Source organism: the organism of the source record quoted next, unplaced genomic scaffold (genome assembly GCF_019419815.1).
Source record: "Pyrus x bretschneideri cultivar Hongxiangsu unplaced genomic scaffold, Pyrus_bretschneideri_v1 Contig50, whole genome shotgun sequence".
Taxonomy (NCBI): Eukaryota; Viridiplantae; Streptophyta; class Magnoliopsida; order Rosales; family Rosaceae; genus Pyrus; species Pyrus x bretschneideri.
Window position 1 is genome coordinate 2603457 of NW_025999788.1, and position 15270 is coordinate 2618726.

The window sequence follows — 15270 nt, forward strand, 5'->3', positions numbered from 1 at the left end:
TGGCTAAAAAGTTTTGGTTGTAATTGTAACCCATGAGACTATTATAACTTCAAAGAATTTTTTTTTATATTAATTGAACTCATTCTATTTGTTTTTTATTTATTTATTTTGAGGAGATGGATGAGCAAATCTCAATTTTTGTCTGAATTCTAATGAGCAGATGGATGAACAAATCTCAATTTTTAATTAAGTCATGTTATTAATCAACTGCTAAAACAGTAAAATCCCACAGATTGGTGGTGTTGTATCTGCTACACAAAATGCAAGATAAAACATCTTAATATCTCTCTCTCTCTCTCGACGGTGATTCAAACTATTGAAGATTTTGAAACTAATGCGTGATAAAAAGTTGTCAGCAGTGATTCCTCAATTCCAATTTCAACGTTTCTTTTGAGGCCGAATTAACTAATTTCTACTAAAATTTTCCTGCATGTGGCACTGAGTACAACACCTTCTCTTAATTTTTCTCCAATAATATTTTAATACACTTTATTTGCTCATTATCGTTTAGGATGAGCGGAACTTTATTTTTCATTTTTCCGGAGAAGATACAAGTCCAAATTTTACAGGCGATCATATTTTTTTTTTTTTTTTTTAATAAAAGAGACACTCATTCTAGACATCAAGACTTATTCTTATTCAATTTTGTCCTATAAAATTAAGTTTTTATTATTATTTTTTTTTGTCGAAATTCAAATATTATTAAAGATGAATTGAAATGTTTACATCAGAATCAGAGTATTAAATAGCCACTCTGGTTCAAAACGATCCCACATATGAGAACCCCCCACACGCTTGGCATAAGAAGCCACTTGATGCGCAACCCCATTACAAGCACGAGGAGTAAACAGAAACTCTACTGAACTCATTTGTTGTCGAATGTTCGTATCCCATAGGATACCCTCCAAAGCTGCCTCTGGAGCCAAGACCCCCGTTAAGCATTTCCACCAAGACCTTCGAGTTCGTCTCTAACTGAACTAACTTGAATCCCAACTCAACACAAGCCATCAATGCCAATCTCAACGCTTCCGCTTCCGCCATCAAATTGGAGCCACAAATTATATTGCCCATGCCACCAATGGATTGAAAGATCCCAGCAAAGTCCCTGGCAACCCACCCATAACCCCCCCAGTTTGCTTACACTAAGCCCCATCACAATTCACCTTGATAGTGCGAAAAAGGGGGCTTCACCCACCGTACCTGCACCTTTCCCTCCCCCTCAAGGTGTTGCCTATCTCTATGCTGCTGCATTATCTTCCCTCCACTGTCAGCAATTTCCCACACCTGCTGGCTCAGAAGCTCAAGCGCTCCACTCGGTGAGATTATAATTTTCTCAAAAACTACCCTTGCCGCCTACTTTGCTGATCTTGTATGGACCTTCCCATACGGGATCCATCTTTTTGGAGCTTTCTCTATGAGCAGTGATGAAGGCTTTTCTCAGGACTAGATCTACGGGCCGGAATTTCTGAATCCTTATCTGGGATCCTTGGGAAAGAGGATCAAGTTGGCCCTTGCGAACAGCTTGATGCAGTATCTCTCTTCAACCTTTTGAGCGAAAGAGTTATTCGGCATATTTTGATTCCTATATATGCACTCATGTGGTACTTCATTATATGATATATATATATATATATAAGAATTATACGATATATATAAGATCCATAGCAAATGACACACCTGAAATGGAAAAAAAAAAAAGAATGATTTTGACTAATGAAAATGGCCGTAGAATGAGTTCTACCTGGTTGAGAGCTCTCCTTGGCTTTGGCCCTCTTATTATAGTTGGAAAGGAGTTGTTGCTGGTAGGCTGCGATACGGGTGATGGTCTGCTCGCATTTATCCTCTACCAGATCTAGGCTTGTGGTAATCTCCTTACTGTTTTGCTCGATGCTTAGCAGTAGAGTGCTGATGCTTGGCATGATGACATTGGGAGGAATGATTTCTTCTGAACCAAATGCCAAAGAGAAAAGAGTCTCACCGATGACTTGTCGTTTGGTGGTACGATATGCGTATAGACATCCGAAGAGTTCGTCTGGCCATTTTCCCTTATTGTCGGAGAGGTACTTCTTAAGGCAGTCGAGAATTGTCTTATTGGATGTTTTGGCCTGCCCATTGCCTTAAGCATATCTCGGCGTAGACATGTGCTGCTTAATGCCATACTTTTGGAAGAAATTCGCCAAATCTTTGCTTATGAATTTGCGGGCCATTGTCTGTGACGATGGATTGAGGGATGCCAAATAAAAAAATGATGTTCCTCCATATGAAGCGTTCTATGTCTGTCTGAGTTGTGGTTATCATGGGCTCTGTTTCTACCTATTTGGTGAAGTAATCAGTTGCCACGATCATCATGCCTCTGCCCCAATAGCGGGCGACATTGGCCTTACCAAGTCGATTACCCACTACATGAACAGCCAAGGACTCGTTTGTGGGTGTAGTTCGTTGGCAGACAGTGCTGGTATCGGCTTATAGCGTTGGCAACGGTCGCACTTTTGTACTAACTCTTTAACGTCTTGATGCATAGTAGGTCAGTAATAACCTGCGTTAAGAGCCTTTTGTGCTAAGGATCGGCCTCCTGATTGATTTCCACAAACATCTTCATGGATTGAACTTAGAACCTTTAGGTCATCAGGAGGCGTTAGACAGTGGAAATGTGGTCAAGTGTAAGATTTTCAGACGAAGATGCCGTTCTATATGTAGTAGCGTGCTTCTTTTATTTGGAGCTTTCTAAACTCCAACCATTCCGCGGGGAGTGTGCCATTGACCAGGTAGTTTATAATATAACTTTGCTAGTTGGGAGTTATACTAACTTGTGACACTTCGGCTGCCAGCTCTGCCTCTATGCTTGGCTTGTCTAGTTACTCCACCAAAATAGAGCGTTTAAGTTGGTGGTCAAGGGCGGAGCCTAGGTCGGCTAGTGCGTCCATGTGGGCGTTGTCTGCCTACGGAACTTGGGTGAGAGTGTAAGTCTGAAATGCCTTAAGTTGCTTGCATACCTTCTCTAGGTATTGCGCCGTTCTTGGATGTTTTGCTGTGTATTCCCTAGTAGTCTGGCTGGTGATTAGCTAGGAATCGGAATGAATTACGAGCTTTTTGACCATTAAGTCTCTTGCCATTTGGAGGCCTGCTAGTAGGGCCTCGCACTTTGCTTCGTTGTTGGATGATTTGAAGCTTAGAGTGTTCGCCTACTCGACCATTGAATTGTCTGGGGTGACAAGAACCATGCCTGTTCCTGAACCTTTGTAGTTAGATGCACTGTTGACATGCAAATGCCGAAAGTTTCCATCGGGTGGAGCAGGCACGACTAAGGTGTGCTCGGCTACCTTTGGGGCATCGTTAGGCCATTCTGTTATGTTGCCTAGGCTAAGCGTTAAGGTGTAATAAGGAGCCGTAGAGCTAGGGCCATGTTACATGCAGCAGGAGATGCTCAACTGCTGGTATTGGGTCACTCTAGAGCTTAATTATGAAGCAAGGGTCGGCTGGGACCGTGTGACACGCAGCAGAAGGTGATGCTCAACTGTCGGTATATGTTGCTCCTATGTAGAATTTTTTGGGGCAACGACAACAAAACTTGTTTTCGAGTGTTTTATTCTAGTGTTCGTCTACCCTTGGTGCACCTTTTGGGCTAAGTTGTTGTGTTCGTCGGAAAACTTTACGCTCGCTAATATCTGCGTCTTTATCATCGCGGGTCCGGATTAGGCGGAACAGTGTGTCATGAGGATGACTGCGTGCGTCTGAAGGTATAACTTAAGCTTCTGGGTTGTAACAATTGTCGCCAAAGTTAGCTTTTGAATTTTTGGTTGTTGGTTTCTGCATCGAGGAGATCTTTTGAACTGTGTAATGCAGGTAGTTGGCCCCCAGCTCTTCTCGTATGATGGTAGAGCTTATTGCTACTTCAGATACCGTCAAACATATGAATAGGTCATCCTCTGCTTCTAGTTTGGATTGTAGGGAGTTGATGTCATGTACTCATTCAAGTCTTTGAATCTGGATCAGCGAGCCTTGTCCCAAAGTGTATGTCTCTCTGCCAGAGTGAAAAAGTCTGCCAGAGTTAGATCTTCTTTCATGATCAATTTTTCGAACAGTGGGTGGTCTGCTAGAAGTCCTTTTTAGAATGCTGCTCTAGCTATCGAGTTGTTGTATCTGACTATCTTTGCTTTATTTGCTTTGAACTTCTTCACATAGTCGTGAAACGACTCCTTTAGGTTCTTCTTGGCGTTGAACAAGTGGTCGGACTTCTTCTTGATTAAGCGATAAGATGAATATTCTTTGGTGAAAACCAAAGAAAGTTTGTTGAAACTCCAGATGGATTATGGTGGCAGGGTGTAGAACCAATCTTATGCCTCGCCTTATAGAGTGGTGGTGAATATCTTGCACGTGAGATCGTCGTTGTTTTGATAGAGGATCATTACGCTTCGGTATTGCTTAAAGTATCTCTCTAGGTCTCCATCTCCTTTGAAGGATGTGAAATATGGCATGCTAAACTTGCGTGGAGGCTCTGCTTGCTTGATCTCGTTCGTGAAAGGTGACCTGTTTATGTTGGTCATGTCTCGTCGTAGCACCTCATCAATGACCTTGTTGTGTTGGAAATCACGCAATTGCTCAGTTAAGAGCCTCTCTACTTCTTCCTGAATTTGCCTTTGTTGGGGGTAGTGGAGCTTTTGGCTGTCCCCAGTCTTGACCTGTTGGTCTAGGCTGCTCTTCCATGTGTTCAGCTCGTCTATGTCGCGACTGCGGTGTATGTGGTACTTTCCTAGCAAGCGAGTTAGTTCTTCGCAGGCTATCGGTTGAAGTTTAGCCAAATTGAGTAACTGTTTCTCATCGTCTGTCGTGCTACCTACTTCGATGTAAAGTGAAAGATGCTTATTGCAAGCCTATCCGCGAATGAACACTTCACCTGTAAGGTTACTCATGTTGATTATTGGAGTATGGCCTCAACCGTGAATTTATGCTTGTCTGTGGGCCTAACCGAGAATGCACACTCATCTGCGCACTAAGACGAGAGTATACGCTATCTCGGGGGCCCAGTCGGGAGTATACACTACCAAAACGGTCAGTTCGTGACTGGTCGAGTGGCTGCTTGTCCGGACGCTACTGGAGAGGTTATTCGTCTGCCCTTATCCTACTTCGGGACACCTCATCCGGGGCATGTTGTATCTCGGTGTGCTGCAATAGTTGATTCACCAAGGTCGTCTGTTGTGCGAGGGCGCTTGTCAACTTTATGACTTGTCAAGACAAGTGTGGTTTGCCATTTGGGTTAGAAGGTCTTGGACGGTATGCGTCTCTCTGAGTAATGGAAGTGTAATGGACTCCGGGCGCAAGATTTAAGAAGCCATGAGAATAGGATGGGCTATGGGAGTGGGCTGCTCCAAGTGCGGCACGCAGGGGAGTTGAGCCTGGGCTCGGCTCGGGTGCGCGTTGGGCTCGCGCCGGGTTGTGGCTTGGGTTTGCACATCCTGGGCTTGGGCCCTTGAAGCTTGAAATGGCACGGCTTGGGTTCTTTGGTCTTAGGCTCGGCCTTGGAGTGGATTGGGCTCGCGATGGCCTTGGGCCCCGAGGTCTAGGGTGCTGCTCATGTCGTGGCTGCTTGATTCTGGGCTTGCTCACCTTGGGCCTTCTTGTGTTGGGTCGAGCTGGGTTCCCTTGTGGCGCTGGCCTGGGCTCACTGATGCAAAGGTGGCATGGGCCTGGGCTTACGGCTGCAAGGTGAGGCCTGCTTCTTGGGCTCGGATCTCGCCGTGAGTTGCCACAGTGGCTATTGCCATGGTGGCTATCACGATGGTACCCCGTGAGGGTGGTGCCGTTCCACTCGCCGTTGTGTTAAGCCTCGTGGATTATCATGGTCCAAATCCTTGAAAGTAGGAAGTTCCGTTCGTCGTGGTTTTTGAATTTCTTGTTATTGTACTTTTCTTTTACGTTTATTCAAAGAATTTTTGTATAAAAAATTCTAGGAATGAGAACGTATGAAAAATCTATGAATGAACAAAAAGTTAGAAAGCACCAATTTGTGGATGCAAATTTCCGCCTTCTTCTTCTTGGACGAAAATGCACCTGCAAAATAATTAACACCTTAACTCAAGGCCAAGAGCCTTACGCGTCCACGATGAATGAATTTTATCTGATTAAAACTTGGGAGCTTATTTGATGTCTATCACATGCTGAGAAAAAAGTGGTGATAATCTGGAATTAGTTTGCTAGTCATATTTCTTCCTTTTTCATCTTAATCTCGTAGAGTTTTAAGTCATGTTGCATTAGATTAGGGCTTTGGCTGCTGCTGCCGCATGCGTTTAATATACAGATTCTGCTTTTCAATTGCGGTCATATACATGCACTGGTAAAAGAGATTTTTGCAGCATCCTTTTTATGTTAGTCGGCAGCCATGCATTAGGAAGAAAAGAAAATCATATTTTTTTCCTTGATTTTTTAGAGTATTGCTGCATGCGTTAGGTTTTTTACAAGTCATCATCATATCATAATTTTTGTTGCTGCGTGCATTAGAACATGCTTTTGGGTTTTGGTTTTTGCCGCCGTAAGCATTGATATTTGTATTATACTCTATATCGCTGCATGAAAAATCATTGGAGATCAAAAGTATGTTAGCAGCCCAGAAAAATCAGTAGTTTTATTGCCGAGTGTTTTTAAGGAGAAAGTTTATTTAGTTTTTAATCACTGGTATTTAGTTTTTAATCACTGGTTTTTCATTGTGCTTTAAACTGAGATTGATTATGAAAATGTATCTTGTGATTTTCATACTTGATTGTTTTTCAAAAATCATTTCATCATACATTCATTCTGCATGATCACATTAGTATCCTGCAAAGTTCGAGGAGAAGGTAACTGGCAACTGCGTTAGTATTACGCCACTTCCACTAGAAGGCTGAAGAGAGATCGGGTAGCGAAGCGTGGAGACAATACTGCCTACTAGTATGTGTGTCTATTTGATGAGTTTTGTAAGTCTTTTTGTACTCATTTCTCTTAGTGTTTGTCCTGGCTTGGGAGCCTGGGGATTTTCCCAGTGGTGGGTTTTGCCTCGTTAAATCCTACGTCATGTGTGCACATTTTATTTATCTTCATAATTGCATATGTGTAGGATAATTTATATGATGTAAATGTGGAATTAATTTGAAAACTGAAAATTAAATTGAAAATTCGATTGGACTTTTTAAATTGGAACCTATTCACCCACCCTCTAGGTTAAACTAGTACCATCCTAGAACTTTCATTTGGCACCAGAGCAGGTCACTAAAAATACTTAGTGAGATTCATGGGTAGTCTAGGATGAATCATGCTATGGGTTCAATTTCTCATCCACCACACTTTGATGGTGACAACTATGCTGCGTGGAAGGCAAAAATGAAATCGTTTCTGTGGGTGCAAGATGACAAGGTTTGGCTTGCTGTTGAAGAAGGTTGGGAACCTCTGACGATCAAAGAAACAAAAGGTGAATGAAAGTCCTCTACATCTGTATCTAAGCTCAAGCCTAGGAAAGAATGGACCAATGATGAGCGTAGCTCTTGTACTTTTAACCAAAAGGCTTTGAATACTTTATTCACAGCTGTTTTGCCTGAACAATTCAATTACATAAGTAAGAAGCTTGGGACATTCTTGAAGTTACTCATGAGGGTAACTCAATTTTTAAAGAATCCAAGCTTCAACATCTCATCACAAAAATTCACAAAATATCACAATGTCTGATGATGAGAGTTTCTCTGACTTTTATGCTAGGCTAAGCGTAATTGTCAATGGCTACCACAATCTTGGTGACAGTATTTCAAAATATAGAATTATGAAAAAGATCTTAAGATCACTTCCTATGAGGTTTCATACTAAAAGGACTGCAATTGAGGAATCGAAAGATCTAAACACTTACAAGCTTTAGCAACTGATTGGCTATCTGCAAACATATGAGTTAGAGCTTCCTAATTCCAATAAGGTGAAAAACATTGCTCTCAAAGCTGTCAAAGAAGAGGAAAGTGATGGCTTAATTGATGACTTGTCCAAAGATGAATTGGTTGAATTAACCATGCAAATTAGAAGATTTCTCAACTCTCAGAATTCCAAAGGTCGTGAGCAACGAACCAACTCAGGTTCAAACTCTAGAAACTTCATTCTCTAGATGTCTCACATGACAAAGCATCTAAATCCTTTAGAACTAGTGAGTGTAAGAGTTCTAACAATAGAGTGCAATGTCATGAATGCCAAGGGTATGGACATATTGCTTATGAGTGTGCAAATACTATCAAGAAGAAGGAGAAGAAGAATAAGGCAATGAATATTACTTGGAGCTCTAATGATTTGGGAGATGCATCTGCCTTCGAAAATGAGAAGGATACAACTACCCTTATAGGAATTATTGATGGATATAACACAGAAGGTTCATTTATTGAAGAACCTGACTTGGAAGAAGTCTTGAGAAAATATTTTGATCTTTATGACATTAGTGTGCAAGTAAAGAAGGATAACTCTATCTTGAAAAAGAAACTTGCATTAGTTGAAAGTGAAAAGAATGAAGCTAAACTTGAACATCAATCTCAGTTAGACAATGGAGAGAGATTGTGAGAGTCATTGTTAGAGGAGATACATATTCTTCAAACCACAAAAAGCACTCTCACGTTTGATAAGAAAGCTCTTCAGGATGAATTAGTTGAGATAAAAAAAAAAAAAAAACAAAGCTTAAGAATTAAGCATAGGTTCGGGAAAATTTGACAAGATGCTTAGCTATGGAAAGAATTTTGGAGATAAAAGAGGTCTAGGATTTGAGTTTGAAAAGACAATTAGTTCTTCTTCCATCACAAGATTTATCAAAGCGTCTGATATTCCTAGCTCAAAAGTAGGTGTCAATCAAGGTTTAGGTCTTACTTCTGAAACATCTACAATCTTTGCAAATGTGTCAAATCCTGCCAAGACTTCAGTTAATCCTAACAATCCCAAACAATCTAGGAAGTTCATTCCTATATGTCATTTTTGTGGGATTCCTGGTCACATCCGGCCTAAGTGCAATAAGCTTAGGAAGAAAAATTCTTCTCAAGAAAAAGTTTCAATGAACTCTAAGAAAGCAAATCTTAAGGAACAATTTGTGACTTATTTGAAAGAGATTAATCGGATTGCAAGAATTATATATGTTCTGAGTACGGTTGTTCCAAAAGTGCAACAAGTTTGGAGAATAAAAGAGAATCAAAGTGGTGTATTTGTCAATTCCTCTCCACGTTCAAGTTGTTTATATTGACTGAGCTCTCTCTTTGCAAATGCTTTCATTTATGTATGCTTGCATATTCATATAGCATTGATATTGCATTTTTTATGTCTTCTTGTTAAAAAAAAAATATGTATGAGGTAAAATGGAAAAGTATGATTTCATATGAGTTCTAGCTTTGTTCACTTGATAACATGACCCTAGCATGATATGCTTGACCTGTTGTGGACAATAGCCTCTTGTTGATAATATATGAATGTTGTTGATGCACAAAATCGGCGAGGAAAAGTGAAGGCGACACCATGAAAAACACCACTCCTATCGCTCTTGTCGAACTGTCGTCCATTGTCCGTGATTATCGCATTAGGAATGCCAAATCTGCAAAGGATGTTCTTCCATACGAAGTCTTCTATTTTTACCTCAGTAATGGTTGCCAAGGGTTCTACTTCGGCCCACTTTGTGAAGTAGTCAACTGCAACTATTGCATAGCGGACCTTGCCCTTTCCTGCAGGCATTGGGCCGATCAAATCAAGTCCCCATTGGGCGAAGGGCCAATGGCTAATCATAGGAGTAAGAGGCTCGGGAGAGGAGTGATGAATAGTTACGTAGCGTTGACACTTATCACATGAGCGAGATATTCTGATGGCATCTTGGTAGAGTGTTGGCCAGTAATATCCTTGGCGAAAAGCCTTGTGTGCTAAGGATCCAGATCCAGTATGATCTCCGTAGACTCCTTCATGTATTTCTCGAAGGACAATTTCCGCTTCCACAGGTGTGAGGCACCATAAGTATAGTAGGTTGAAACCTCGCTTGTAGAGTTGGTCATTAATGATCAAGTAGCGGGTAAACTTGTATCGAATCTGTTTAGCTAGGACTTTATCATTTGGGAAAGTGCTATGAACAAGGAATTTGTAAATTGGGGTGATCCAGCTATCCCCCTGTTGCAAGTTGCACACTTCTATGACCATGGTGCTTGGTGTTGCCAACAATTCGGCATGAATTTTTCTCCCAATCTTGTTTTTCACTGCTGAGGCGAGGCGAGCCAAAGCGTCTACATGACTATTTGCCGCTCGAGGGACTTGGGTGATCTGGTAGTGGAAGTGTTTAAGCAAAAGATGCATTTGCGCAAGATACGCTGCCATGGAGTTATCCTTAACATCAAAGTTGTTTGTGACCTGGTTAACCACCAATTGGGAGTCACTGAAGATATTAATTTGTTTAACTCCAAGGTGTTTGGCCAAACGTAAGCCTGCTAAAAGAGCCTCATACTTGGCTTCATTGTTTGACGCCTTGAATTTGAATCGGAGAGTATACCCCATTGCCACTTTGTCGGGGGTAATCAGGACTAGTCCTGCTCCACAACCCTGTTGGTTGGATGAGCTATCAACATATAGAGTCCATACTAGGAGTGTTGGTTTTACTTTTCGGGTTTCCAGGGATGATGAAGCCGCTGCCTCAGGTGTAGGAGAAATGTCAACGGGATAAGTGAATTCGGCAATGAAATCTGCAACTGTTTGGCCCTTTTCAGCTAGTTTTGGGTGGTAGGAGATGTCAAACTCTCCCAATGCTGTGGCCCATTTGATAATTCGCTCCTAAGTGGCAGGACTCTGAAGTATTTGTCGAAGGGGGTGATTGGTAAGCACGATGATGAAGTGTGCTTGGAAGTAGGGGCGAAGTTTCTGAGCAGACATGACTAATGCTAGAGCTAATTTCTCAATGTTAGAGTATCGTGTCTCCGCATCTTGTAGAGCTTTGCTAGCGTAGTAGACAGGTCGTTTGATACTACCATCCCTACGAAAGAGGACTGAACTAACTGCTGAAGCTGAGACAGATAGATAGACAATTAGGGTGTCGCCAACTTCAGGTTTGGAAATCAGAGAGGCTTCACTCATGTATCCTTGAGGTTCTTAAATGCTTCGGCACATTCATCGGTCCACGTAATGTACTTCTTACTTCCCTTAAGTGCTTTGAAAAAAGGAGCGCATTTGTCTGTGGCCTTAGAGATGAACCTGGTCAAGGCTGCCACCTTGCCAGTAAGGCTCTGGATGTCTTTTGAGGTTACTGGTTCTTTCATGTCCATGATTGCTTTGGTCTTCTCGGGGTTAGCTTCAATGCCTCGTTGGCTAATCATGAAGCCCAAGAATTTTCCAGAGCCCACACCGAAAACGCATTTGTTGGGGTTCAACCTCATTCGATACTTCTTCAGGATGGAAAAGGTTTCAGACAAGTTGGCAATGTGTTGGTCAGCATGTTTGCTTTTGACTAACATATCATCAACATAAACTTCCACGCTTTTGATGTGAGAATTATACGCACACAAATTAAACCCTCTTTTTATCAATTGTAGTGAAGAATGTAAGTAGGGATCGTTCTGGACCGGGGATTAGGAGTGATTGTTAATCACTTGGATTTGACTCAAAAACGTAAAAACACAATATAAAACACCAAACTAGACCCAAAGAATGCAAAACTAAAGTTTAAAACACTAAAACAACCCAAAAGACTCAAACAGTAAGAAAACACTCAAAACTGCCTTAAAACTACTTTCTGAGCAGTTTTGAGCACTAGAGAAGAATTTGGACGAAAAGAGTTATAACTTGACTCAAGATACTTTAAAAACACAAACTAAATTGATTTCTAACTAATTTGACACTCCAAGTAAAGGGGGATTTTGATTTTGACGAATTTGAAAACAAAACTTAAAACTTTGTAAAACGAACAGATTTTAAAACAAATTTGGATTTAATGAATGGAATGAAAGCTAGCTAAGGGGTTCATCTCCACACATGCCATACTTGCACACAAAATGATTTCTAATTGCTTTTCAATAACCCATGAATTCTCAACGCCCCAGATTAACCGTGAATTGCACTAATTAACCCTCAGATTTTCCTAACGTTATTGAATTGGATGATTGCATACGACAACCCAAAGCATTCCCTACAAGTTCCCTACATGAATTGCATAATAGAGATACAAGCAAGAATCATTAAGTTCTTTGAAAACCATAAGCATTGACGAAGCACTCGTTACTATGAATTGCATGAAACTTATGCCAAGAATTTACTTAACGCAATTGAGGTCATCAACTTTTACTACTTGTGAATATAAGTTTGTAACGATTAGATGAAACTTCCTTATATCCTAGCATTAGATTTATGCATGATAATTAAGCGTGCACTCTCAACCAACACACACAAATCAGTTTAATTCAAATAGATAAGTGAATTGAATTCACAACTTATGAAACGCAATTAGAGGTAATCAAATCATATAGCAAGCATGATCATGGTTTCGAATCCCCCCCTAGCCAAGGGGGGGTTTAGTTCCTCATACGTACAAGACAAAGTGAAGTAAATTTAACCATTAAAATCAAAAGAGAGGAAACACCTAAAAATTCCAGCAACTCGAACTTGAATTGCATGAACATCCAAGCCCTCTTCTCCTCCTCTTTGTTGCGGCACAAGGTCTAAGGACATGTTTTGGGTGGTATTTGTATGGAGGAATGGATGTGTGATGGTAGGGTAGTGTTTAGGAGGGATGGGGAGTACGGCAAGGTGGAAAAATATGGAGAATGGTGAAGGATGGCTGCGGCAAAGGGTTGGGAATGTATTTCTGGCGAATTTCTGAATGTGGAGGAATGCATGATCCTCAATTGGTGCGGCAAGGGGGTCTATTTATAGTGCAAAATCCCTTTCAATCAGCAAGGAAAAGGACTAAGTATTTGAAGATGACAAGGAAATCAAAACCTATCAGGAATAGGCCATCTAGAAGGTAGGAAACCCCAAAGGAAAAGGAATAGAGGCGCCAGATTTTTAGGGTTCTAAAAAAAAAGTGTTTTGTGACAGAAATTGGCTTTTCTAGAAGGATTTGGGGCGCCACCTTTGTAGGAGATAAGATAAGGTTTCTAGAATCATGATTTAAGTGCCAGATTTGTAGGGAAAAAGAGATAAGGGTGCAGCACCTTCTTAGGGATAATGTTAGGGCTTCTAGAAAGCCTAAAAACTAAGAGGAGTTGGATAAAACCCACGGCAAAGATAGGATAGGGCATCTAAGGCTTCTAGAAACCCTCCAAGATAAGGTAAAGTGCATGGCATCCCTATAGGATTAGGATTAGGTGTCCTAAAGTGTTTAGGACTCCTCTTTGTGGCTGAAAACCTTGTGCATTAGGATTAGGAAAGCTAATCCTTCTTCATCTTGGAATTCTTCTCCTTCTTGGACTTGGAAAACTTCTTTGTTGCTGCAACTTGAGGCCATTGGGATTTAACTTTCCTACTTCAAGTAGGACACCTTGTTCTTCTAGGAATCATCATCTTCAAGTCTTCAATTTTGTCCATCCTCTTGGCTCCAAGCATATGATGTCCATTCCAAGCTCTAATTTGCTCCAAAAGGCTCCAAAATGCATCCTTTTGCATACTTTGCCCTTAAATCCTGAAAATACATAAAACTAGCTTAAAAGACTACTTTACTAAGGAAAAACACTTTAAATGCACAAGACAAGCTAAACTAAGGTGCATAAATATGCCCCTATCAGCTTTTTCCAATCTGTTCAGCGAACATTGAATTGACTAATTTTTGATAAGTCGCCCCTGCATTTTTTAGGCTGAATGACATGACTTATAGCAATATAATCCTCTATCAGTAGTGAAGGCCGTGTGTTCTTGGTCCGAAGGGTTCATGAGGATTTGATTGTACCCTGAGTAAGCATCCATGAAGCTTAAGAGTTCACACCCTACTGTAGAGTCTACAAGTCTATCAATGAGAGGAAGGGGAAAGCTATCATTCGGGCATTCTTTGTTTAAGTCGGTGTAGTTGACACACATCTCCACAACATCTTTTGAAGCAAGAGACTTTCCTTGGTCAGATTTTTCTTAACAAGGACCACATTTGCTACCCACGTTGGATAATTGACTTCACGGATGAAGCTTATGCTTTTAAGTTTTTCAACTTCTACCTTCATTGCTTCATATCGTTCAACATCATAAGATCTTCGCTTCTGTCTCACCGGCTTGGTCTTGGGATTAATACTCAAGCGATGACAGATGATATCGGGAGAGATGCCTGACATGTCATCGTATGACCAGGCGAAGACTTCAGTGTTCTCTTGCAAAAAAGAGATCAATGCCAACCGAATAGGTGGTGACAAAGTGGTGTCAATCTTCACTATGCGATCTGGATAATCTTTTGAGATAGAGACCTTCTCCAACTCTTCAGCAGGTTGTGCTTGCTAGGTGAAAGAATCATCTTGAGGATCGTCGGGTTGATTGTTACCATCGTGAATATTCAAGTTGGCTTTGTCCGAACTGGTCTTGATGACTTGGTCATGTATAGAAAGTGTTTCTTTGGGTACATGCAAGTGTTGTTGCTTGACTGAAGTGTTGTAACATAATCGTGCACTAAGTTGATCTCCTCTGATGTAATCATTGTCATAGGGGGTTGGAAATTTCATCAACAACATATGCGTGGATACCATGGCCTTGAGATCATTAATGCCTGTGCGCCCAAAGATGACATTGTATGCCGTTGAGCAGTCGACCACCAAGAAGTTAGTGGCTGCGTACGAGCCTGTACCGATGGTGAAGGGTAAATGTACGCTCCCTAAAAGTTGCACGACATCACCAGAGAAGCTTATCAGAGGAGAAACCGAGTGATCGAGCAAGTGTTCAGCTACATTAAGTGTTTTGAAAGCTTCAGCGAACATGATATTGACCGACGCCCCCGTGTCTACCAGGATTGGTCGTACATCAAAGTTGGCTGTGTGAGCCTCCACAATCAGTGGGTCGTTGTAAGGATAGATGATACTTCTTTCTTCTTCAGGGTAGAAACATATTGGATCCCAGTTAGGCTTTTGATACTTGCTTCCCCTGATGTCTTCCACGTGAAACACTTGGTGGCCAGGCTTCAACGTTCGTTCATTGTTTTTCATGGCCCTGTTGGAAAATTCAGAAATGGGCGTGCCACCGCTTATGGAATATATCACATTCACTTAGCGTTGGTTGCGGTTATCCCTTGGAGGGTGAAGGAGGAACTGGTCAATTTTTCTTTCACATGCCAAAGCTTCAATATGATCACGGAGAGTG

At 41.3% G+C, this 15270-nt stretch overlaps 1 protein-coding gene across 1 annotated transcript; it reads right to left on the minus strand.

Annotated features, from left to right (window-relative positions):
• Positions 1-4346: 4346 nt before the first annotated feature.
• On the minus strand, positions 4347-11082 carry LOC103946071. Its single transcript, XM_048569779.1, has 3 exons — positions 10834-11082; positions 9492-10782; positions 4347-4834 (listed from the first exon to the last, which is right to left on the minus strand). Exons 1-3 carry the CDS (start codon positions 11080-11082, stop codon positions 4347-4349), a joined length of 2028 nt encoding a protein of 675 aa, XP_048425736.1.
• Between the last annotated feature and the right edge of the window lie 4188 nt (positions 11083-15270).